Source organism: Sebastes fasciatus, chromosome 20 (genome assembly GCF_043250625.1).
Source record: "Sebastes fasciatus isolate fSebFas1 chromosome 20, fSebFas1.pri, whole genome shotgun sequence".
Taxonomy (NCBI): domain Eukaryota; kingdom Metazoa; phylum Chordata; class Actinopteri; order Perciformes; family Sebastidae; genus Sebastes; species Sebastes fasciatus.
Window position 1 is genome coordinate 23,846,879 of NC_133814.1, and position 25,327 is coordinate 23,872,205.

At 40.5% G+C, this 25,327-nt stretch overlaps 2 protein-coding genes across 7 annotated transcripts in view; one reads left to right on the plus strand and one right to left on the minus strand.

The window, feature by feature from the left end:
* Nucleotides 1-25,327, minus strand: part of LOC141758041 (ankyrin-3-like) — a 117,396-nt gene that overhangs the window by 90,501 nt on the left and 1,568 nt on the right. The window lies entirely within an intron of this gene.
* Nucleotides 7,134-7,939, plus strand: LOC141759007 (microfibril-associated glycoprotein 4-like). The gene is made up of 2 exons (XM_074620899.1): nt 7,134-7,458; nt 7,780-7,939. The coding sequence occupies exons 1-2, from the start codon at nt 7,134-7,136 to the stop codon at nt 7,935-7,937; spliced, it is 483 nt and encodes a 160-aa protein (XP_074477000.1). The 3' UTR covers nt 7,938-7,939.

Genomic DNA, 25,327 nt, shown 5'->3' on the forward strand with positions numbered 1-25,327 from the left:
CTACTTTCAAATTATGCTAGATTTCCAACATCATCGACCCTATCTTTAAGAGTTATTTTTACATCCCCCGATCGGCTCAGAAGTCCATCCTGGCCGCACCGATTTCAAATCTTAAATATTAAACATGTTCAATATTTACGATGGGATATCCTGTTGTGTGTGGAGAACCCCGAGGACAGCCGATGACGCAGTCACGTGGGAAAGAACGATAGCCAATTGAGAACCAAGCTGACTGGAAGCTGGAAGGAGAACAACTGGCATCATGGCGGCCGCGGCTAATGCAAAACGCAAATCATACGAAAAGCGCAGAAATGGAGGACCAACTGGTTGATTTGTGGAAACAACAAGTGTTTATTTATTTAACGTGTCTCCATGATTTCATCCATTTTCAGTACAAAGTTGTGCAAAAACTAACATCGCTAATTCTTCCAGCCCGTCGTCCGCCATGTTTGTTTACACTTTCTGTTCAGATGTTTTTATTTCCAGATAATTCTCCTAAAAAGAGGCGAGAACTGATCATCAATCAAAGTCAGATAATGCAGTAAAAAAACTGTGCTCTTTTTAGTTAAGATGGAAATAAAACATAATTTGAAATTTAAAATCTTGTTTGGTTCCTCTGCTGAAAGGTGCAGTTTCTTATTGCTGTATTATCTTAAAGGAGGAAACACAAGAAAAGAAAATATTATATGAGCAGATAAAGAGAGAAAAAAAAAGCTTCAAGCATACATGACTGTAGTGTTGAGCAACAACAACAGACAGTACAGTACATGCATGTGCATGTACGCTCAGGAATGTCACTGATAACAGCCCATGAGGCCATTCAACTACAGAAATAGAATCAATAGAAGTGACTCCTGCCATCAGCTCGTCCACTGTTTTCATTATCGTGCCTCTCAGGTTGCTCCGGCTCTGGGACGGTGCCACAGTGGTCGGTGTGAGCCAGGAATGCAGCTGTCACTATGTTGTTTATCACTTTACTATTATGTCCATATTAGAGCTGAAACTAAATCATCTGTAAATGATAATCAATCAATACATTAGGTCCAGTAAAAAGACAAAAAACATTCAGTGATACAACTGAATATCTTCTGGTTTTAGACTGTTAGACGAACAAAACAATCTGTTTATAGACGACAACTTTTCACTATTTTCTGACCAAACAATTAAGCGATTAATCAAGAAAATAATCTGAGGATTAACTGATAATGATTAGAGCTTTAACAATTAATCAATTAGTTGTCAACTATTAAATTAATTGTCAACTATTTTGATAGTTGATTAATCGCTTTGAGTAATATTTTAAGAGAAAAAAAGTCAAAATTCTCTGATTCCAGCTTCTTAAATGTGAATATTTTCTGGTTTCTTTACTCCTCTATGACAGTAAACTGAATATCTTTTAGTTGTGGAGAAAACAAGACATTTGAGGAAACACTGATTGACAATTTTCACAATTTTCTGACATTTTATCGACCAAAGAACTAGTCGATTAATCGAGAAAATAATCGACAGATTAATCAAAAATGAAAATAATCGTTAGTTGGACGTAACTATTGTTAACACAACAAAAACAAAGGGCAGTTCAGACTCAAATTTTCATTTTTTTTCCTACATACTTTGGCTTTTATAGAACATTTTGCCAAAGAATTAAAAGTAAATGCTTTGACATATAATCCGTCAAATCAGACATTACTTTATATACTGCTGGGTAGCTTGTGAATTTCCTCAATAAAGTCTCATTGATATAATAATAACATTGTAATTTATAAGTAAAAAGTACAATATTTGCCTCTGAAATGTGGTGAAGTATACAGTATGTAGCAGGAAAGTAAAGTACAAGTACCTCTAAACTGAACAGTAGTTGAGTAAATGTACTGATTGATTGTGACATGATGCTTCCTTTCCAAAGCCCTGATTGGTTCATCCAACAAAATTCTCACAATTTGTGTGGTTGTCATGGCGAAATCATGCCACATTGTGGTGGTGTATTCATAAATATTTGTAAGTTGCAGCTCTTGTCCACATTACGACTTGATAAAAAGTACCCAGCAGACTTGTTATGTGAAAACATGTGGGTATGATTTAGAGTTTGAAACATCAACAGAAGACGAAGTCTACTGGATTTAGCGGCAGCAGTCGAGAGGATATTTTATACGTTTTATTTTGTAAAAGTCTTGTAGCCGATGAGTTCATTACTTAGTTTAACCTCTGCAAAACAGGTCATATTTACCTCCTGGTTGTTTATGTATGTGTGAAAAAGAAGTTTCAAAAACGTGGTCATATTTGCATGGAGTCTGGTGGACAGGCAAGACTTGGGCAACATTTAAATGGATTCGTTGGTGCCAAAATGAACACTAAAATACAAAAAAAAGACTCCAGATTATAGATTTAATGGGGTTGTAGCAGCAGAGTGGACACTTGTGTCATTCCAGTGTGACTTTATTTATCCACGAGAGATATGCAAAGAATGCCACGGTCGCTCTTTCTCCGAACACACGCTTATACAGTTACACACATTCCAACATGGGAGCTGCCTCGTGCAACCGGCGACGGCGCTGAGGGACGACACCGTGTTAGTCATTCATATCACCAGCCAGCTTTACTGTAGATTTAACACAAACACCTTTTCACTGAAACACTATAGCACATTAGATTTAAGCCCTCCTACTATTTGCAGCTCTGACAAATGTTAATATGTGAGTTGACAACCTTTAAAATGCTGCAGTAAACCAATGATGAGCGAGCATATACTGCATACTGTATATCACATATCATCAGGTTCAGGGAGACTGATTCTGATCACAGGAGCTCATGAAGTCTTTCTACCTCACTAAGAGAAAATTAACTAATTAAAAATGTCACTCTTTCTCCTCTTCTTTTAATGTTTGCTTTTCAATCCTCCCTTTTTGCTCGTTTATTCCCCTTTTCCACACACAGAGCATGCACCAGCGTCCAAGGTCAGGTGCTTCCATCCACATCAGTCTGCAACATGCTGTGTCCTCACACAACTCTGCACGTTCAGGCTCATACGTACATGATCAGCAGAGATTTTTTTTATAAAACAAACAATCACAGTGAAGCAGTTAGGAATGCAAACAGACACACAGGCCGGCGTCCACACACACACACACACACTGATCAACGCACACTGCAGCAGAGTGGTGCAGCAGAGTTGCCACTGCGACCCGTCCCATCAACGACCCCTCCAACCTATAACGTCCCACCTCATCTGACAATGTCTCTGCACCGCTAACTGCCACAACATCACTTAATCCTCGTCTCTGTGCAGTAAATACCTTAAATCTTGTTAGGATTAGTGCAATGCAGCAGAAGAGAGAGAGAGAAAGAGAGAGGAGAGGAGTCTGTTTACAGTCAGAGAGAGCTCGATGACTTTACAGTAAAGTACAGTCAAGTAGAGACTTACTTCTGCCAAATAGTCTGCTGCCTCCTCCACTGCCATGTTTCTCAGCCTGCAGCTGAAAGAGTGAAACCTGAGCACTCAATTACTGTTGCAGCTAGCCCTATAGCCTGGAAGCTAGGGAGAGAGGGATGGGGGCAAGAGAGGAGAAGAGAGGAGAGAGGAGAGGGGAGGAAAGGGGGAGGGATGGTCTGTGAGAGAGAGAGAGAGAGAGAGAGAGAGAGAGTGAAAGAGTGTGAGTGACTGAAAGAGAGAGAGTGTGAAAGAGAGAGAGAGATAGGGGCATTATGTCACAGCTAAAAATACCTGGCTTGCAGTGAGAAAGTCCAGAGCATGAAGGGGGAGGAGGGGGATGAAGAGGGAGAGGAGGGAGAGGAGGGTGAGACAGAAGAGTTTCCGGCGTTAATCTCAACTCTCGCTGGAGCAACACGGGATCAGAGGACAACGAGTGTTTGCAAGCCACTTGTTAAAAGCAGAATGTTGAAATGAAAGTTCCTTCCTAGTTTGTGCTACTTTTACTTCACTACATCCAAGAGGGAAATATTGTGTATGTTTGACTCCACTATATTCATCTGACAGCTTTAGTTACTTTTCAGATTAAGATTTCATTTTATAAACATTTGATTAGGGATGCAACGATCTGACTTTTTCAGTCACGATACCGATTCTGATATCTGGGCTCATCGATCCGATACCAACATTTGATTAATAAGCTGTATGCCTCACTGTGTGGAAGTGACTGGGATCATTCTTTTATGTGTAAGGCGACATCAGGCTCGACTAACTTTACTAACTTTGTAAAACAAAATGTGACCAATAAATACATAGATATAAATTTAATGAATTGATATTTATAATTAAAATAATAAATCGTACACCAACAACTTGGTAAGGAGTTACAGTTTAAGTGTAAACCCTTTTAAAGTTGCAACAAATTGGTCAAAACTTACACAGGAATTCAAATTACAGTATATAATGTACATGGTATATAAAAATAGAATTGAATTTAATAGATCAGCCCATTGTCACAGATATCCGATCCAGCTATTTGAGTCAATATCAGCCCGATATCCGATCCGGTATCGGTGCATCCCTACAGCGTCCTGTCAACGGGTCCGGACGCTATTCCTTCTTTCAGAGGTTGTAGCTCAGGTGGGCTCAGTTTTCAAGCTAAAGTGAATGTACTAGTATCATATGAAACTAGAAACCTAACGGATCAATCGGTTCCAACCATGTCATGCTAGCTTGTCAGGAAGGAGGATAAACAATACTACGAAGTTAGGCTAAATTTTGGCGAGGAAAAACTAGCATGTCGATTTTCAAAGGCGTCCTTTGACCTCTGACCTCAAGATATGTGAATGAAAATGGATTCGCATAAATTGGGTATCACCGTAAAGCGGAGATTCTTGTGGATCCAATGAGCCCAACTGTATTCATGTGTGATGATGTTGAAATTAAACTTTACAGCCTCAAACTAGAGACCTAGAGCATTCAGAGGATGGATGGCTTTCCTAGCTATAGATTGACAATAAGGGGGTTTCTGAGCCGTTTACACAACAGAAGTGCTCGCCATCCAATCGCCGAAAAATTTTATTCTTGCGGAAATCTCCAAATGTCAAAAGTCAAATCACAGCATGGCTTTTTCTATGGTGTTCCTCAATGTCTTGGTGTCTTAATGTGGTATTTTGGAGAGATTATTGATTGATTTTTATTAATTGTCGAGTGGAAAAGAATTGTTAAATGAATCTTCAGGTTCCCAGCTTTCAGATGATGTACACCACTTCTATGTGACATCTACTGTTGACTTTTTATCTCCCCCTAAACATCCGCTGTTCTCCTACCCCTCATGGTGGTATGGTAAGGGGTTAATCGTCTCACGACCCCTCAGATTTTTCTGGTGACCCTTTGGAGGGACTCTGTATATAATGCAGTAAAACTAGCTCCACCTCGACAGCTGCAACAGTTGTGATTACAACGTGAAACATGTTTTAGGGAATCCCTGCCTGACTCACCAGATCTGCATCCACCATCTCCTCCAGTACATGGCTGCAGAGTAAACACAGAGGCACCCAAAATAATCTGCAGACAGACAGTTTGGTCGCCTCTTTACCTACTCGCACAAAAAATGTGTAATCGTACCATACCGTGTAAGTAAAATCTCTTCTAGTCTATATCTAATAGACACAACTAGCCAGTGCAACAAGCTGATTTAAACACCCAGCCGACGCCTTCAGGGCTCAGAGCCCAGCAGACAGATTAGCAGGATTTGGATGGTATTAAACATCATCAGTTAACTTGGTATAAGTCTGGCCAGTCAGTCACAATTACCTCATCAGGGAGAGTTCAAATGTTAAAGCAGTTAGTACGCCACAGAGAGTTCACGTATCCAGTCAATGAGAGTCAGTTACTCTGCCAGACAGTCTGTGAGTCCGTCTGGAGCTTATTAGGTGATCCAGTAATCTGCATCACAGTCTTGGAATCAAGTGTCTTTGGGCTGCTCAGCGCCAGGACCGTCCCGCTAACACCGAGCACACACACCAACACCTAGTCCTCAAGATTAAAGCTGAAGTAGCCGAGAGTGAAGTAAATATGATTAAAAAAAGTAATTTTTATAAAACGGTCGCCATAGGAGACAGGTAACCTGAAAAAAAATCATGTTCCTCTGAGTCCTCCGGTGCTCCTAACGGCATCTGCAAGATTTCACAGACCGGAGGAAAACAGTCAGTCAGAGCTGATCTGAGGTCTGCTGTCCATCTGCTGTCTATGAGAGCCGGCTGTCAATCACTCGCAAACTCTGACCAAACGGTAAAACTAGACAGCGCTGATCAAATATGAATCAATATGCTGTTACGTTAATGCCTATTTCTCTCCTCAGATGTTTTCAGAATCATCTTGTAGTGCACGGTTTAGCTGTAGAATTAGAAAGTTTGTGACGCGGTAGCCATTGTGAAATCTGTTGAAGGAACGCCAAGTTCCAGTCACATGACCGGAGCACAGCCAATAGGAACGCTCTCTCAATGAAATGACCTGTGATTGGTCAGAGTCTCCCATCAAGGGCTTTTTTAAAGCCTGAAAACAGAGCCATGAGGAGGAGCAGAAGTCTAGTTTTCTCTCAGAACACTTGAATTACAATATACTGAAAGGTTATTATTGAATTTCTGCCCAATGATGCCAAAATATATACTGCCTACTGCCACTTTAATGGATCACTTGAGCAAATTCCAGACATTGCGGCAGGCTCTATACAGCGAGTAAACAGACTTTAATGTCTAAAACCTGCAAAAATGGAGATTATTAAAACTCATCAAATCCCTGCCACTTTCCTCTCTGAAAGGAGAAAGGACAACAAGGTATAGTAATCCTATCCACATAGTATGAGTACAGATACATGACCACTCACTACGAGAAATAGGAAAAGGACAGATCTGTCCATCACCACCTGATAAATAAATATGAACACTGGACTATCAGATGCAGCGGTACCGGAGCCTGACTCATGACTGCAACAGATTACAGGGTCAATGCAGGCAACAGCCACTCGTCCTCGTCCAAGTCTCCTTAAGACTTGACACTGAAATCTCCATCTAATCACTTAATGTCTGTCAGCCCTGCTCTTAGGACATGATACATAAAGATACTCTCTACTGCTTTTAGCCACAATAATACTCATGCATTCATGAAATCAGCTGCAGAACAGCCTTTCAGTATTGTGATGCTGATGGGAAAACATGTTGTTCTCTTTGCTACAGCTCAGATTTGTGCAACTGCAGCAGTGCAGCTCATCACTCCCCGTCTGCCCACAGACTGTAGTGACGTCTCAGACCTGGACCGATTGTACACCATCTACCCAGCCGGCTCCACCTCTCCTGTGCAGGTTTACTGTGACATGAGTAAGGAGGACATCGACAGCTCTGCAGAGAGGTGGAGGGCGAGGATGGAGGAACAACCAGCAGCGCACCACTCTTTATCCAAACCTCAGCCACATATTAGTCGATTAAAGCAGTATTATTTGCACCCTCATCTAGGTGTGAGCTACAGAAACTAGATTATTTTATAAGAATGCAAGATTTTAAATACAGGATTAACTATTTGAACACTGAATGTCCTGTTACTGAACGACACTGCTAATTCACTGGTTGATGCAATTTGCTGTTTGTTTGAGATCTGTTACTTCTCTCTTTTAGGTGACATTGTTATGTTTTTTTTTTTTAGCTTTTTAGCTTTTTTAAGTCTGTTATTTGTGCTTTTATGTGAAATTTGTATTCTGCCGTCTTGGCCAGGAATCCCTGGGACTATCCTGGATAAATAAAGGTTAAATAAATAATAAAAAAATTAAACTAAATTACCTTATTGATACCTTTCAGGCCTGCAGACAATGCACCTGCTGACCCAGGCCAAGAACTACAAGCTGAGGGTGGACATGGAAGACGTTGAGGGTCAGAAGATCTACGCTCATTTTTCTTCCTTCTCTGTTGGTCCAGAGATGGAGGTATCACCACATTATACTATTAGATCAGACTAGTTACCGTTAATCACTGTTTTCTGTTGTTGTTTTATTTCATCGGGAAACTCTAAGTTTTCACAAAAGAAAGAAATTCACCACAAAGATCAAGAGGGTCCAAACTGTGCCAGGCTGGCCTACGGAGGATTCTGGTAGGCAGCGTGCTTTGAGGCTGAACCTAACGGGGTCTACACCTGGGGACGGCTGGTGAACAGTGGAGCGCTTTCAAAGGGCTTGATTTACTCCATAACAAAAACATGATAATGACGATCAGACTGCATAAAAATGGATCTGGGTCAACTTGTCAAGAGTCACCGCTCTCAGCCTCGTTTAACTGATGCTTCACAACCAGCAGAATGAGACAATATACAAATAACAGCAAACATTTCTTCTATTTGACTGTTGTTGAACGACTAATCGATTGAGTCCTTTCAGCTCTAAAAGAAAAGCAGAAGGACTCTGACTCTTCTGTCACGGCGGGTTGGAAGGAGGCTAGTAAAGGCTCCCCCTCCCCACACACACACACAGACACACTCACACCAGTTTAATGATCCGTCTATGGTGTTTTATGACATCTGTGAAGGAGGGAGGGAGGGGTTGCCATGGCAACTGAAGCTCCTAAATTTGCAGCGCTGCGCTGGGTTCATTGAATGTTGAGGGATGGAAAAGAAACCCACTGATGTTTAAACTACAATCACTGACATTTGCATTAACCTACACACTACGAATGTGACGGATACAGATGTTACCGTCCTCAGTGAGGGTTTAACCAAACATTACAGTTTCTACGTGTGCAGCTATTTCAGTCAGTACGGTTGGGTATTAAACCTCAATATGTTTTTGATACCAACTGAAATATGTCTGTACCAAAATCACGCATTGTATGTCTGGTCAGATTCCTCAGATAACATGGCAAACTGCAGCCTAACAGGCAACAACAGCTGTCAGTGTGTCAGTGTGCTGAGAGGTCAAGGGACCCCTTTGAAAATGGCCATGCCAGATTTTCCTCGCCAAAATTTTGCATAAGTTTGGAGCGTTATTTAGCTTCAAGACGAGCTAGTATGACATGGTTGGTACCAATGAATTCCTTAGCTTTTGTAGTTTCATATGATTCCTACAACATACAAATTCCAAAAATGTTGGTATCAAATCGGCACTGGTATATAAAAATATTGAGTATTGAAGAATATCAAGAAGAATATTCAACTCTCTGAATAATTGCTGTTTTCATTCGCTTTTCCATAATGAGATGTATGAGCACGCAGGGGATCATGTGGAGATCATTGTGAAAAGTTGTTTTTGTGGCTTAAATTGTTCAAATCATAAAAAATATTCTGTGTAAATGTTCAGTATCTCAAGGTGGAAACCTCCCTGTTAGCCTCAAAGTGCACAGTTTCGAGGAGTTTGAGGGATTTGCACTGAAACGGCAGGATGAAACACTGTTTTAAAGTAACACAGCTTCCAATGTTACTGTACATAATCATATATTTGTAATTAATCTGCCAATTATATTCCTGATTAATTGTTTAGTTTATGAAATGTTTAAAAAAGGTCTTAGATTTGCTTATTTTGGTTGACTAAGTCTAAAACGTTGAGATATTCAATTCACGGTCATGTATGATAAAGAAAAAAACAGAGAAATCATCTAATTTGAGAAACTGGAACCAAAGAATGTTTGAAAAAAAATGACAGAAACAATTAATCAATCATCAAAATAGTTGCTGAATCATTTTCTATCCATCGACTAATATCTGCAGCTCTTTTGTGGAATTATAAAAAGTCTTAAAATACAAAGCAAATAGTCTTATTATTTGGGATATTCAACTATTCTGTAACTACATGCACTGTGCTCCAATGTGTGTGTGTGTGTGTGTGTGTGATGGACAAAACTAAAACACACACACACACACACACACAAACACACCCAGCTCTCAGCTCGCCTCGTTACGGATCATTAATTTCCAGGTCCTCTATCGGTCCCTAGTGGTCACTCAGTAGTACTACAGTATCTGCAGCAGTATAGTGTGACCACTGTCGTTAAATGTAAACAATAACAACCGTCTGTCCCAGTCCCAGTTCTAGAATTATTATATATTATAGAATCAATACTGTTATCAATAATGTATATTAATAATTGGTGACATAAGAAGGAGTGTATTCCTTCTTAGAAAAAGGCATCTCATTTTGTTAGTGTATATATTATGAAAGCAATAGAGAACGGGCATATTGAGGTGTGTATGTGTGTGTGTGTGTGTGTGTGTGTGTGTGTGTGTGTGTGTGTGTGTGAGTGTGTGTGTGTGTGTGTGTGTTGTCCTGCCTCAGACTGGTGCTGCAATCTGATTGGCCGCTTGACTACTGCAGTCTCAGTACTCTCACAGCAGCGGATGAGAGGAGGATATAAAAACACACAGCGTACACAAACTCTTCAACTCCTCTCTGCTGCTCTTCACTGTCACATTTCACTGCAGCTGAATGCGAGAAGGCTCCAAATCTGTGATGTTTTATACGTATTTAATCACAAATCAGCCATATTTTTAGTCTCTTTTTTAAGATGTTGAAACTCCAGACATGAATCAGACTTGTGCATTTTGAAACCCTCCCTTCAACTATAGTTCTCATCATCAGCTGCAGCATCAGTCCCTCATTCGGTCTGCTCACTATTGGCTGCTCCGCTCTCTCCTCACTGGACGACAGCGGATGACGTTGCTATGCTGCTGCTGCTGCTGCTCGATCACGAACGCTGTGCTGATGTAAGGCCGTGTGCACGTCTGTACATGTGTGTGTAAGGTAGACACACTACAGCCCTGCCCAGAGGGGGAAACAGGGAGTCAGACATGAATCACCTAAAGACAGACATCGATCCTGTCGGCTTCTCAAAGCACACTCACAAACTAACTGCAAAAAGACAAACACAATGAGGTCCAAAAATGAAAAAGAAAACAAGTGAGGAAGAAGGAAAGCTGCGGTAGCACTGCTTGGTTAATCTCTTCTGACAGAGACAGAGTGCTTGTCATGAATAAATTAACATCTGGCCTGGATCAAAAGCACACACAGCACACGGTGCACCAACAGGGATGTGCAGCATCATGTGAGGCGGTGCATGTGAACAGTCAAACTGTCCGTATATGTTCACACACAAAGCCCCGATATCACGACATCTACAACATCTACCTTGCCTCATTATATTGAAAAGTGACACAGACATAAATAAACATAAACAAGGAAAAGTCAGAGCCTGACTGATGCTGGATTTTTTCATCTATGCTTGATGCATCCGGGAGGGTCGCAAGTGTCAGCACAGCCAAAGTGATGTCACACCATCAGACATCCTGTGCGGCGGGTTTTTGCCTGTCCATGCACTTGGCTTGGCCGTGGTAGTCAGTGTTACTGGTGGGCAAGTCATTTTGCTTTTTTTATTTATAGAAATAAAACCCATTTAGTTAATTTTTGTGTACCAGCGCCCACGTTCATCAAATACAAAACTAAACATTTTTTAAATACTAGGCGTGGTATCAATATGGTCGGACAACTGACGCTACAATTATAAGCAAACTAACTATAAAAAAATGTGTGAAAGCGTCGGCTCCATACGGAGTCTCAGCTCAGAGTAGCAGGAGTCCGATTTCACACATGGGACGAGAAAGAGTTGACAGACAAGACGATGGCGGAGGATTTGGTGTCGAAGCGAAAAGCAAAAGCGCCTATTTGGTCACGTTAATGAGGCAATCGGTGTGTGGAGGACGGAGCGTTCACAGCTGGGGTGTACGGTGAAGTGGTGGATGTCGCTAGATGAAGTCAAAGGATCACCAGTGTCATTACATTTCATCCTCTGGAGACGATGAATATTTGAACCAAATTGAATGACAATCCATCAAAGGGTTGTTGAGATATTTCATTAAAAGCCCAAAATGTCAACCTGATGGTGGCGCTAGAGGTAAAGTCAGGGGATTTCCTTAAATCGGTGCGATTCATCCTCTGGGGATCATGAATGTCTGTACCAAATCTTTTGCAAATTCATCCAGTGGATGCTGAGATATTTAACTGGATAAGTGAAAATGTTGACCTGCTATTCTCAAATGTGAGGGTTATAAATAAATGAATATTTGGGGATTTTGGAGGGTTGAACGGTGAAAAAACAACTATTAAAATGTTTCTGTATTTTTTAATATGTGCTCACATTTCATAGACTAAAAGCTTCATTGGTTTTGTGTGTTTTTAGAAAAATGTTTGGTATTTTTTGGGGGATTTTGTCTTACGCTTTTGATTTTTACTAAAACATTTCACCTATGGAGAGATATGGTGATTGTGATGTGATGAAATAGCACATTTCAGTTGTCAATGTTTTTAGTGCCTGTTTGCTACACTACATACTTGTTTTTCACCCGCTGGCCCAGTTACACATTTAACACACAGCCAGATGAGGAAATAATGAAAGCTACAGTAAAGAGAGGAAACAACAGCAGAAGAAGTACTGTACTGTACGAGCAGAGGCCTTTAGCTTCACGGCTCATAGAGTCCAAATGCAATTAAGGAAACGCTCAGGAAATCGATAAGAGCACTTAAGTTGTATGTCCGACATCAGCATGGCTGTTTCCTCCCTCTGCTGACTCTCAGACCTCGTCGCCACACTGGGCTGTGGTTTCCACTTTAACGTCCTACGTTCTGTATTTATCCTTCTCTTCTCGTGTAGAGAGCCGAAGTGAAACCAGAACTTCCTGGTTCTGTAGGAAAAACCGCATTTAAAATCCCACTGACATTTTAAATAATGTCTAGTATCGTTATATAGTACTAGTATAGTTGTTTATTATAAGCGCTACACTTTTGCAGGGTAAACGTCACAGATTACAACCAGTGGGCTACCAGAAGCCAATGAAGTGCCTTAACCTTGCATTCTCTCTAACAGCCAGCAGGGGGCGACTCCTCTGGTTGCTTAAAGAAGTCTGATTGTATAGAAGTCTATGAGAAAATGAGTCTACTTCTCACTTGATTTATTACCTCAGTAAACATTGTAAACATGAGTTTATGGTCTCAATCACTAGTTTCGAATCTTCTTCAATACAGCATGATGCTCATTTAGTAAGTTATGGTCCTATTTAGAGTCAAATAGACCATAAAGCAGGGGATGCTTTAGGGCGGGGCTACCTTGTGATTGACAGGTCGCTACCACGGCGTTGTCCGGTCTGGGTGTTGTCCTTGGACTTTAACCCTTTCATAGTGTGTTTTCAGGTCATGAAAGTTAATTATAACACCTAAAAATGTCTTATTCAGCGTTCGGTTGTACTTAGCTCCACCCTCTGGTGTCACTTCTGCTTGCAAAAAACACAGATGGCGAAGGCCAAAATGTTAAACTCGAGGCTTCAAAACTTCACTTCTCATATACGGTCTATGATTACAACTAAAGAGTTGTAAAATTGACCTTAGTAGAGAGTGTTTGTGTTTATTATGGTCATTTGGGAGCTGTAGATTTTCTGTATTCTAGAAAATTATCATTGTTTAACTTTGTTCAAATCAAAAAGGTTTCAGCTTTAAAAGCAAGTGTTGTGGTGGACGTCATTACAGAATATAGAAAGTAAATCCCAGCAACATGCTTTGTCTTTTCAGAAATTGATAACACTGTTTTAAATGGTATTGTCCCTTTAATCCCAGAGGTGCCTGATCAGAGATTAGATCGATTACAAGTGAAAGATGAAGAGGTGTTGAGAGCTGTAAAGAGGAAGAAGGAAACATGGACAATAGAGAGAGAGAGAGGGAGGGAGTAGGGAATTGTGTAAATGAGGACAGTGTTTTTGGCTGCATGATTCCTGAGTGGCTGCACATCTCTGCGCAGTGTTAGTGGGCCAGGACACGAATAAACTAAGAAACCCTTCAAAAACCTCTCAACAAAAAGCCAGAACGCAGCGTTACGGTAGCTCACCAGAGTCACAGAGCAGCCCACTGCAAGCCTGTACAGCCAGGTGGTTTACTGTGGAAGTCACACACACTACTGCTTCCATATATCCATCCATATCTATACACCCCGCTGGACTTATTCTAGGTGAGAGGGGATTGAGACTTATCCCAGCATGCACTGGGCAACAGGGAGGGAATCACCCAGGATCAGGAATCCTGGAAGAGCACTGAACTGTGATGGGATTTTGATGTAAAAAAAACTGTTTTCCATAGAGACAATCATTACAGAAGACACATCTGATTAATACACATTAATTATTCTGAGTGTGACTTTATATTATTACTCCATTTCAGTGGGGAAATATTGTAGTTTTTACTCCACTACATTTATTAGATAACTGTAGTTACTTTGCAGATGGATATTTAAAAAACCCCAAATGATCATGTACAATGCAATGCTTTGTTATAGAGTAAATTAAACCACCCGACAGTATAACAGATCTACTGCAGCCAGCAAAATTATAAAATGCATCAATAACAAGACTCTAATATAATAATGTAACTAAAGAGCCCATTTTGGCTGCATAGTGAGTACTTTTACTATTATACTTTAAAGGTCCCATATTGTAAAAATGTGACATTTTCATGGCTTTTGCATTATAAAGCAGGTTTAAGTTCTTGAAAGTATCGAAACGCTTAATCCACAGAGAAATACACACAGCCTGTATTCAGAAACTTTTGAAACAAGCCGTCAGGATTTCTGTCCATTTGTGATGTCACAAATCTACAATATTTTGGACCATTTCACGGTTTTAAACACTCTAAATGTGTCCCAGTTTATTTCCTGTTGCAGTGTATGTGAATGACATCAGCTGACAGGAAGTAAACATGGACCCAAGCTGTTGCCTAGCAACGCAATTCTGTTGCAATTCCGTTGCAATTCCGTTGAAATGTACTAAAACGGAGCGTTTCATACAGATGGTAAATACAGGTATATTCAAGCAGACAGTATGAGGAAAGTAACGTTTTTTTTTAAACATTAAAGCATGTAAACATGTTCTAGTAGAAACCCAAAATACAAGTATGAACCTGAAAATGAGCACGATATGGAACCTTTATTGTCTTGATAATACTGGAATGAATGGGGTGCTATCTTGGAATCAAGTTTCCTGAACATGTTTGCCAGCCTCAGCAATCAGGCTCTGGGATGATCGTTTTTTCTGGCATGCCAGAAACTTTGTCGGCTGTCTCACAGTTTGAGGAGTTCCGCAGTCTGATAAAAGATAAAAAGACCTCACTACAGAGTAGTGTCTTACATAAAACTGCAGTCGTGACAGAGTCTGCCGTGATGTAAAACTGAACTTGGCTGCAGAACAGACACCGTGTCGTCTGCATCTTCTCACTTTCTAAGTAACGCTGCCTTTCTCACTTTTTTGAACTAACTTTATTGGACTCGTCAGTAGACATGCCTACCTATCACCTGATATTATCACACGTCTTACTAAGACTAGTCTAGACTTCCCTCTCTCTTCTGCCACACATGCATGACTGTATAAGATATTCCAGTGAACTGTGTGTGAGCGTCTGTCTATTTCTGTCTGTCTGATCCGGGCGGTCTCCTCCCTGCTGCTCACCTTCAAAATGTCCGCTACCCCCTTGAGAACACAGCAGAGAAGACTCTCGACTCCACCATCCCGTCTATGTCGTGACTCTCTGCCACGCATCAACATCTCACCCACGGAGAGAACACACACAGGGGGGGAAACATCAAATCATCCTGCCCCTGTTCTTCTCTCCTCTCATATGATATACCAGTGTTTCCCTCAACTATAGCTCTACTTAAACATTTATTTACTGCTCCTCTTTAGCTGTTGATTGCCACCACCTACAGTAATACACTGACACAATGACACACAGTTTATTTTCTTTTAGACATAATGCCTTTTCGCATGTCATTTGTACGCCACAAAACAAATCTACAGTAACGTCCACAGTTATGTTTAGGCGACAAAACCACTTAGTTAGGTTTAGGAAAAACGTCATGGTTGGGCTTAAAACAAGTACGTAAACTAAGTAAAATACATATGGAAACAAAGTAACATAAGTACGAAAACACGTCACTAAAAACGTGAGAAACGTAACTTACGAAACACTGAACTCCTGGTTTAAAGTCGTGTGTTTGTTGGGCTCATCCACCTCCCCAACCGCCCGCCATAAGTGGTCTTTCTCGCTTTTTATTCTACGTCACTAGCTCTGATCGTAGCATATCTATGCGGACGTGTTTACATTGCAGTCAGTACTGACTACATGGTGTAAAAATGACACACCAAAAGCAAGAATGTCTTTCTTAAGGCTGCACAGTTTTGAAAAAATATCTAATTGCAATTATTTTGACTGATATTGCAATATGATTTGCGATGTATTTCCGCTGTGCTGAAAACGCCAGCAGCGCGACGAGGCGCTGAACGTCTATTCTGCGCTGAGTGCAGCACCTTTGCTGTTGGGTAAAAAAAAAAAATTGGGTAAAACGCTGCGCTTGTTACTGTCACTTTTTACCCAGTCGTCCAATCACAGTGGAGGACCAACCGTCACATCCTACATGTACAGTACGGAGGAGGAGAAATTTAAAATCAAATTTAATCAGGGCTGCACGACTTTAAAAAAATATCTAATTGCGATTATTTTTGACTGATATTGCAGTTGCGATATGATTTGCGACGTTAGAGGGAATGATACGTTTTACATCAATAGTCTCATTTTCATTGAAAAACATATTAAAATGATTTTTGCAGGGATCTGCACCAAACAAAGATGTTTTCTTAAGTCTGTAGAATATGATGCGTAGGCAAGGACATCTCTGCAGCACCACAATATTTAAATTAAAATGGTATTTTGACAAATATTTCGCCTTTATCAAATGTTGCGCCTACCCTCCTGCAATTTGAATACTGTAGGAGGCCATAATGCAATGTTTTTTTTCATGCATTTGGGCGACAATAATCGCAAAAAAACTCTGCTACGTACGAGAGCCTGTAAAAACTGCACACATGTAAACAAAGACGTGTCTCGTTTCTGTCAGATTAATATACATATAACATAACATACATTGCAAAACACACTAATCTGAATGTAGAAAAGGACAAAAGCAGTGGTGTGTTCAGAGGAATGAGGATGGGTTTAATCTGCTGATACGCAGTGTGTGGGTATGTGTGTATAGAAATGAATGGACTGGCCCAGTTCTTAGTGTCGATCTTCCACTTTAGAGAGAAAAGAGAGAGCTGCAGGGAAGCGGAGAAAAAAGGAGGATGAAAGGCCTAACTAACAACATCCTCATCTTCTCCATCACTCTCTCTCTCTCTCTCTCTCTCTCTCTCTCTCTCTCTCTCTGCCCACTCTCCAATTTCCTCCTCTTTTTCTGCCACTTCATCAATCGCTCTCCTCGATCTGCTCCCTCTAATTCCCCTTCATTTTAATTTGATTTCATCCTCCCCTCTCTCTCTCTCTCTCTCTGGTATCTCTTTTTGCAGTATGTTGGGGATGTGTTATGTGTTCCCCCTCCTAACAAACCCCCTCCTCCCATCCACCAATCACGATGCTTGGCAGGCTCTGCACCAATCCTCTGGCCCAGCAACCCCCTCTACAGCCATGTTACAGTGAACAACATTAAGGTCTGGTGCCGCGAGGGTGGCATAAAACATGACTGCTTTCCTATCCAACACCTCTTCTCCATCTCCCCTCCTCTAACCCTCCTTCATCCCTCTGCTTTCCTTTCACATTTCATCTTGGCTCTCTACTCCAGCTGTCTTTCCTCCTCCGCTCTGTAATGGAGTCATTCTATAATTCATAACGCTCTCTCCTCCGTTAGGTTACCCGTTTCCGACTTTTTCATCGTTGCTGTCAGATTTTCAGTGTTGGCATCTGGTGGATGCTTTTACATGTGTTTCCTTCCTTTTTAAAAACTCGACATTATCCTGAAAATGACTCGTGACGCATTCGTCTAATGACTGAAATAAGTTTTTTTTTAGCTTGTCACTGTGTGATGAGTGTTTCAGCTCAGTTTCTGTAACAAAGGGGAGAACGAGGGAGAGAGTTTCATGTTGACAAGCCCCCGATGATTTACTTTTAATGATCTTTTTATTGAGTCACTTCTCACATGTTCTTTTATCTGTCGGTATGTTTCTCTCGCCGTCAAACAAAAAGACGAGGTGGTAAATGTTTGGCAAAACTACTGACTATGAAAAATTTGAGTTGTGCTTCAGGAAGGGAAACCTTTTTGTAACGGATTTTATTTGCCAAGATTTGGAGAGAAAGCAGAACATTTTGTTCAAAACCAAGCGGTAAAATAACCTGTAATTTAAACTGTAAATTTTGTGTCTTGTAAACCCAAGAGGGTCGGGCACTTTGTGTGCATGACACTAAAATAAAGAAATCAATACAAAAATCAATCATATAGACACCCATTCAGAGTCTAAACTTTAAATATTATATTATATTTTTATTGATTTGTTTCTAATCTTATATTTCAAAACAGAATCAATATTTCTTTATGTTTATATTCTTTGTATTTCCGTTTCACTGGTGCTCAACCAACTGCCTTTTGGTGACATAGTGATTGATTGATTGATTGAAGAGTGGATTGGATCGGGGTAGAAGCAGGCTGCACTAATGATTATTTCCATTATTGCTGAATCTGACCATTATTTTCTTGAGCAATCAATCATTTGGTTTAAAAAATGTGAGAAAACTGAACTTGCTCAGAAACAACAAATATATTCAGTTTACTATCATTGGAGATAAAGGAAAGCTGCAAGTTTTCACATTTGAGAAGCTTGAACAAGCTAATTTTGGTCATTTTTGCTTGAAAAATTATTGAAGCAATGAATCAATTAATCAACATTGTTTCAGGTTAATTGTCCGACTCATCGTTTCAGTCGTACAATAAACACCTAACATGTAAAAATGCTTTTAATGATGATTTATTGATGAATCTTGTTCATCGAAGACACAAAAAAGGGGACGTTCAGTAAAAATGTTCTTTTCTTTACATTTTCTGAATTGTTTCACGAGCAAGTTCTTGGTTTATTTGATTACTTTTTGCCCCATAAAAGTGGAGTTATTAAAATTTTTCCTGCAAACAAATGTTATTATCTGTCTTAAAAGCGTCATGCATTCTTCTACGTACTATATAAACAATGGAAAGAAAACAAAAATAAATGTAAAGGATTGAATATTGAATATTTAAATGGGCAGCAGATCTGGTGAAAAGGGAACAAAGAGATGTAGAGCAGGAAGAACGAGTGGGCTTCAAATATGATGAATCTTGGCTTAAATAAGTGTCGGGGGATTAAAGTGGTACAATGGCTGGTCACAAGGGACCTGTGTGCGTGTCTCTGTGTGTCTCTGTGTGTGTGTGTTTGTGTGTGTGTGTGTGTGTGTGTGTGTGTGTGTGTGTGTGTTGTACCCTGCTTCCTCCCCCCAGTCCCAGAAGCAGAAGTGTGGCAGAACAATACAGCCTCCTGCCAGCTGACAGAGATGCATTGAGAGGCAGATAAAGGGAGATGGGGTGGAGGGGAGCAGAGTGGAGGCTGCAGATGAAATAAAAAAAAAAAGAAGCCAGAATCGAGTCCTTCCAAAAAATAAACCTCAGAAGAAGCTGCGTTTCCATCCGCCTCTCGCTAATTCTCGTCTCGCTTCAAAATAATAGACATCTAAGTCATCCCTGTATGCAATCTTTGTTGGATGTCACCACCCCTCCCCCTGCAGTTCAACGTCTTCACAATCAGTCATATAATCTTCATCTTTAATGACTACAATCTTTTTCTCATTTGGTTCCTTCAGTCCTGCAGAACGTCTACGCTTGCGGCTCTCTGCAGCGGTACTTAGACATCAGTCCATTTGCACGAAAAGGCGTATGGATGCGACGATAATGCGCAAGGATTGAGATGTAAACGCATCTGCATATAAATGCTACAGTAAGAGTTAGTGACGTAGTATAAAAAGCAAGAAAGATCACTTGGTGGGCGAGTGAGGAGCTGAATGGGTCCAACACACACAGGACTTTTAACCAGGAGACCGTGTTCAGGACAGGTGTTGACCGGTGTTTTGTTTTGTAAGTTATGTTACTGATGTTTGACATCTGTTTTTTTAGTGACATTTCTGACGTGTTTTTTGCAGTTGTGTTACGTTGTTTTTGTATGTTTTTTTCTTAGTTTACGTACTTATCTTAACCATGACGTTTTTCCTAAACCTAACTAAGTTGTTTTCTTGCCTAAACCTAACTGCTGACGTCTGCGTGGCGTACAAATGACACATGAAAAGCGGCGTACAAATGACACGAAAAGGCTAACATGCATCCTCATGACATGATATGACATGTCCGTGTTATGTCGTGGTATTCGTACAACTTCCCGTTATTACAATTCATCCTGAGGGGGACATAACTTTTACCAAATTCCATGGCAATCCATCCAATAGTTGTTGAGATATTTCACTTAAAACCACAAATGTCAACCTCATAGTGGCGCTAGAGGGAAAGTCAGAAGACCAACACAGTCTTTAGGATTCATCATCTGGAGAACATGAATGTCTGTACAAAGTTTCATGGCAATCCATCCAATAGTTGTTGAGATATTTCAGTCAGGAGGTCCAAAGACTTTAATGATTTTAACCTCTGTTTTATGTACTTTTTGTTTCTTTGTAGAGGTGATGAATATTCAAATTTGGGTCCCTTTTTCCTCCCCTTCTTTCTTTGTTTGATTTTAAATTGTGCATAAATAAACTCAAACTCATTTGTGACTCCCAATATTAATAACCTACAAATTAAAAAATTATATTCATTAGGAGTGCTCGGCTAATTGTGTGTGTGTTATTTAAGACAAAGGACAGAGTAGAGGTGAAGCCGCCACCGAGCGCTTCACAGTCTGGAGTCGCACCGGCACTAAAAGCATGAGATCCAAAATGATAAAGGGAACAAGCTGGAGGAAACGAAATGCTGCCAGCAATTCTGACTGAGTGTTTTCATTACACTTCGTTGCCTTGAAGCCCATTTGGTTACACACACACACACTGGCGTTGTCCTGTTGCCAACTTTCAGTCCCCGCTGACAGAAATATTACCGAACTGTCTCGAAAGGTCAGCACACAGATGGCTTTTTGCACAAATATCAATATTGGCGTTACAGATTTCAAAACAAATTCAGAGATAGGAGAAGAAGATAATGCCCCAACATGGACTCCATATTAAAGACTGTGGTTTAAGCTTTACTAAGTCAACCAGGCAGTCACCCAAACAACCAGCCTCTTAATCAATTAGTCAATCAGCCTGCCAATAGTCAGTTTACCAGTCAACCAATCTGAAAATCAGCACCGACAGCTACAAGAGACAGAACCTGTTCAGGCATCGCAGCTTAAAACACAGCATGGTTGAATAGTTGAATGCATGAAGCATGCAGCTAATAGCTTTAATGGGCGCTGCTTCATGGTGCATTGGTCTCAGTGGTGCTCCTAATGCAGGGATTTTGTTTTTCAGCTTCTAGTAAGAACCATAAAATATACCGCACACAGCACTGGAATGATATTTCATGTAGTACTGAATATAATTTAAAAACGAATGTACTCTACAGGAGGCCTAGAAATAAAAAATAAGCTCATCATAGACCAAGTAAAGGTATAAAGAAATAGCCACAAACCACAAATTGCCATTCTTACATTTTTGTTTGTGTACTAATTAAACTAAACTAAATAAAACTTGTTTATTAGTGAGCTTTTGTATTTTTTTTTTTACTTTTAAGAGGACCATGCTAGCTGTTTCTTCCTGCTTCCAGTCTTTATGCTAAGCTAAAACTAATTGGCACTTAACGCTCATCTAACTCTCAGCTAGAAAGTTAAGAAGCGTATTTGGTAAAGTGTCAGACTATTCCTTTATTAAAAAAATAAAAGCTAATGTCTATCTAGTTTAGCATAAAGACTGGAGGTAGTGGGGAAATACCTAGCCAGATAAAGTTAAAAAACGCCTACTAACAACTCTAAAGCTGACTGGTGCGACTAGGCGGAAGCGCTATGTTCCACCTTGAAATCGCCAACGAGCTCTGAGCTCAAAGTTTTAATTGTTTCAACAAAGCGCGACCAATGAGAACAGCTGCTTGTTGTTGCCTAGAAACAGTGAATGGTGTTCCTAGCGCTCTTTTTGGGGAGATATTTTACCTGCTGCCGCTGCAAGGCTCTACGCCCTACCTCGCGGTGAGTGAAGAGCAAATCTATTATCATGTGAAGACGTCTTAACACGTCCTGACTGACTCCGTCTGTACTTGACGCACAAACTTGAATATTGATCTTCTGATGATGTAACTCTCAGAAAGAAATCAAATACGTACGTTTCCCGAAATTGTTGTACGAGACAAAGAGAGAGTGAGTAAGAGAAGAAGAGTGGATGCAAGATAAAGGGAGAGACATCTAGTGTCTAGAATAGTATCTGATGTCTGAGAGGGAGACGGTATGAGAGGGACGGAGACGTGAGGTGAACTAAAGCGAGGCGAGGAATAAGAAAAGCTTAATTGAGGTGATATGATCCGAGGAGAGAGACGGTATTTTTTGCACCATGATGCCAAGAGTTGTCCCCGGGGCAGACAGCGTTATAGATTTACTTTGAGTGATGCCAGGATAGCCGATACCCTCCCGACAACACTACGCTACAAACAGAGAAACTGCTGATGTCACCCTATACCGTACACACACTATAGTACAGCAACACGTTCCCCTCACCTGTTGCATTAATAGGGAAAACCATAAATCTGTGATCATCATCACACAGCTTCAGATTTCAGCTTCAAGGTCAAACCTCCCTCCTCCTTCTCCTCTATTCACAGTGGCATTCAAGCTATTCTGACTCCTCAATGTCAACATTCAAAAGGAGTCCGGCCTTGGATTCCTCTCAGTGTTTGATGAAAACACGTCATTATGCAGTAGATCTGTTACACATCCAACAAGCTGAAGAGGATCGATCCACACTGATGTCTTCAAAATCAATACGGGTGTCAAAATTTCTGTGTAATGTAATTTACAAAAGTGATGGAAACTATGCTAGATACAAGAACGGGATTAATTACAAATCCATCATCTTTTTCTCAGAAAATCTACACTGAAATATGAATATTCTGTTGTCACTAAAGCCATATTTACTGGTATACTGGTGTTAAAAAACACTGAAGAACACCGGGGAATTGTTTGTCATCAGTTCATATTTATCTGAGGAGGACAAATTATGACGTTTATCTCTCGGTAGAGACGGTAACATGACATTGTTAAAGGAGCTGGTTGGGCGTACCAAGTTTTGGGAGGCTCTCGACAAGCAAACCAATATTTTTGTTTCATTTGAAAGACTCGATGGACAAAAGGGAGGTTAAAAGTAAAATCTGACTTTCTATTTTGTGCGACAATAATAACGCAGTAATCATCACGTCCATTATGTCATAAGTTTTCCAAATTAAACAACAAAATATGTTTGTTATCGCCCTCCAGAACGACACGTAAGCGTTTTCCAATTTGGCGCCGCTATGGTTGTGATTTGGTCATGTTTAGGCACAGAAATGACTGAGTTAGGTATTGTTAAAGTTAGGGGACGTTTGTTGTCATGGTTATAATAACAATGGCTTGGTTAAGATTATGGAAAAATCGCGGTCCTAGTTAAAAGAAAACAATGTTGACTGTCAGGTGAAGTCCAACGTTTTGTTGACCCATCCAACCCAAATTTTAACTGAATTTCCAGAAAATCTGCAGAAGAAATGAGAAGTATTATAAGTGTGTTTCCATCCACTGCTGTGAATATTAGGAGTTTGATGAATCAAGATAAACAGTTGTTGGCGCTAATTCTACAGTCGGGCGCCATTAAACCATGGCGAAGAAGACGGTGAGGGCGCCAGTCGAACTATGTGGAAAACTTGATGGAAATATGCTATTTCTATATATACTGTATCTGATGTTATCGTCTGCCGACATTTTTAATTGGCGGACATCATGTGGACGTCATTATTAACTCACTACGGCTGTTTCCTTCGCACTTTTCTGCATTTTTAGCTTTCATTGATACCACTAACTGTATATAAGAAGTGGACGTAGTCACCGTGACGTCAACAATTGGTTTGTGGACTGCCGTTTTGAAGCCTCGAGTTCGGCATTTTGGTCGTCGCCATCTTGGTTTTTTGCAACCAGAAGTGACACCAGAGGGTGGAGCTAAGTACAACCGAACGCTGATTAAGACATTTTTAGGCAACCAAAATGTTAAAATTAACTTTCATAAGCTGAAAACACACTGTGAAAGGGTTAAAGTTGTAAGACGAAAACACGGACAACTCCCAGACCGGACAACGCCGTGGTAGCGACCTGTCAATCACAAGCTAGCCCCGCCCTAAAGCATCCCCTGCTTTATGGTCTATCTGACTGTAAATGGGACCATAATTTACTAAATGAACATCATGCTGTATTGAAGAAGACTTGAAACTAGAGATTGAGAACATAAACTCATGTTTACAATGTTTACTGAGGTAATAAATCAAGTGAGAAGTAGGCTCATTTTCTCATAGACTTCTATACAATCAGACTTCTTTTAGCAACCAGAGGAGTCGCCCCCTGCTGGCTGTTAGAGAGAATGCAAGTTAAGGCACTTCAGCATTGGCTTCACTTTTCAGAACCAGTTTTTAAAACCGTTTCATGCTTAAGATTTCGAATTATTTCCACTCAGGTTTCTTTACGCGCAAATTAAAAGTGCACATAAAAACAGATGGATAGAAACGCACTTTATATCATTACCCAACTTCATTGATTTCTATGACGTGGTCCATGACCAATACAGAGCTTTGTCACTTGAACACAGATGTGTTGTTTTTTTGGCATTTCCTGAGAGAGCAGTGATCTCAGTATGAAAAAAAACTCTCCCTTGACGCTTGTCTACTACTTAACTACCACCTCTGATTTCCTGTGTGACCACAGGGAGTCACCTCTCGATCCACGTTGACCTTGATGCAAATGAGGTCACTGGTATTGACTCTTTGTGACAGGTGGCTAACCCCAGTCTAATGATGACCTCAGGCTACTCAGCATGTACACACACACACACACACACACACACATACACAAGCCCAAATGTCAGCATGTACACACTCAGGCAAATGATTTTGAACCTCAGGCTCAATCACAGTTAGTCAAATAAACACACACACAAGTTATTCAAACACTGAACCGTAAATCAACGTCGACTTCAACCGAAATATTTCGTCAAATGAAGCCGTCTCTGCGCCGAGAGTGATTATTGATTTCAAGTCAGACCTATTGATCACCTGATATATGCATGTTTGTGTGTGTTAACTTTGTCCTTGCACAATGACGCATGTGCACACACACACACACACACACACACACACACAGGCGAATGCACAAAAACAGCCCACACCTAACCGCAGGGTGTGACTGCTGCTGACGTTTTTTTGGCTTCATTCCACAATTTCACATGAGAACATCCAGAAAACACAC

Excerpts from the sequence above, each read along its gene's own strand:
- LOC141759007 (XM_074620899.1), top strand. The coding sequence starts at position 7,134 with ATGGGAAAACATGTTGTTCTCTTTGCTACAGCTCAGATTTGTGCAACT. Across the intron at positions 7,459-7,779 it reads AGGTGTGAGCTACAGAAACT|GCCTGCAGACAATGCACCTG; the intron begins AGATTATTTTAT and ends GATACCTTTCAG.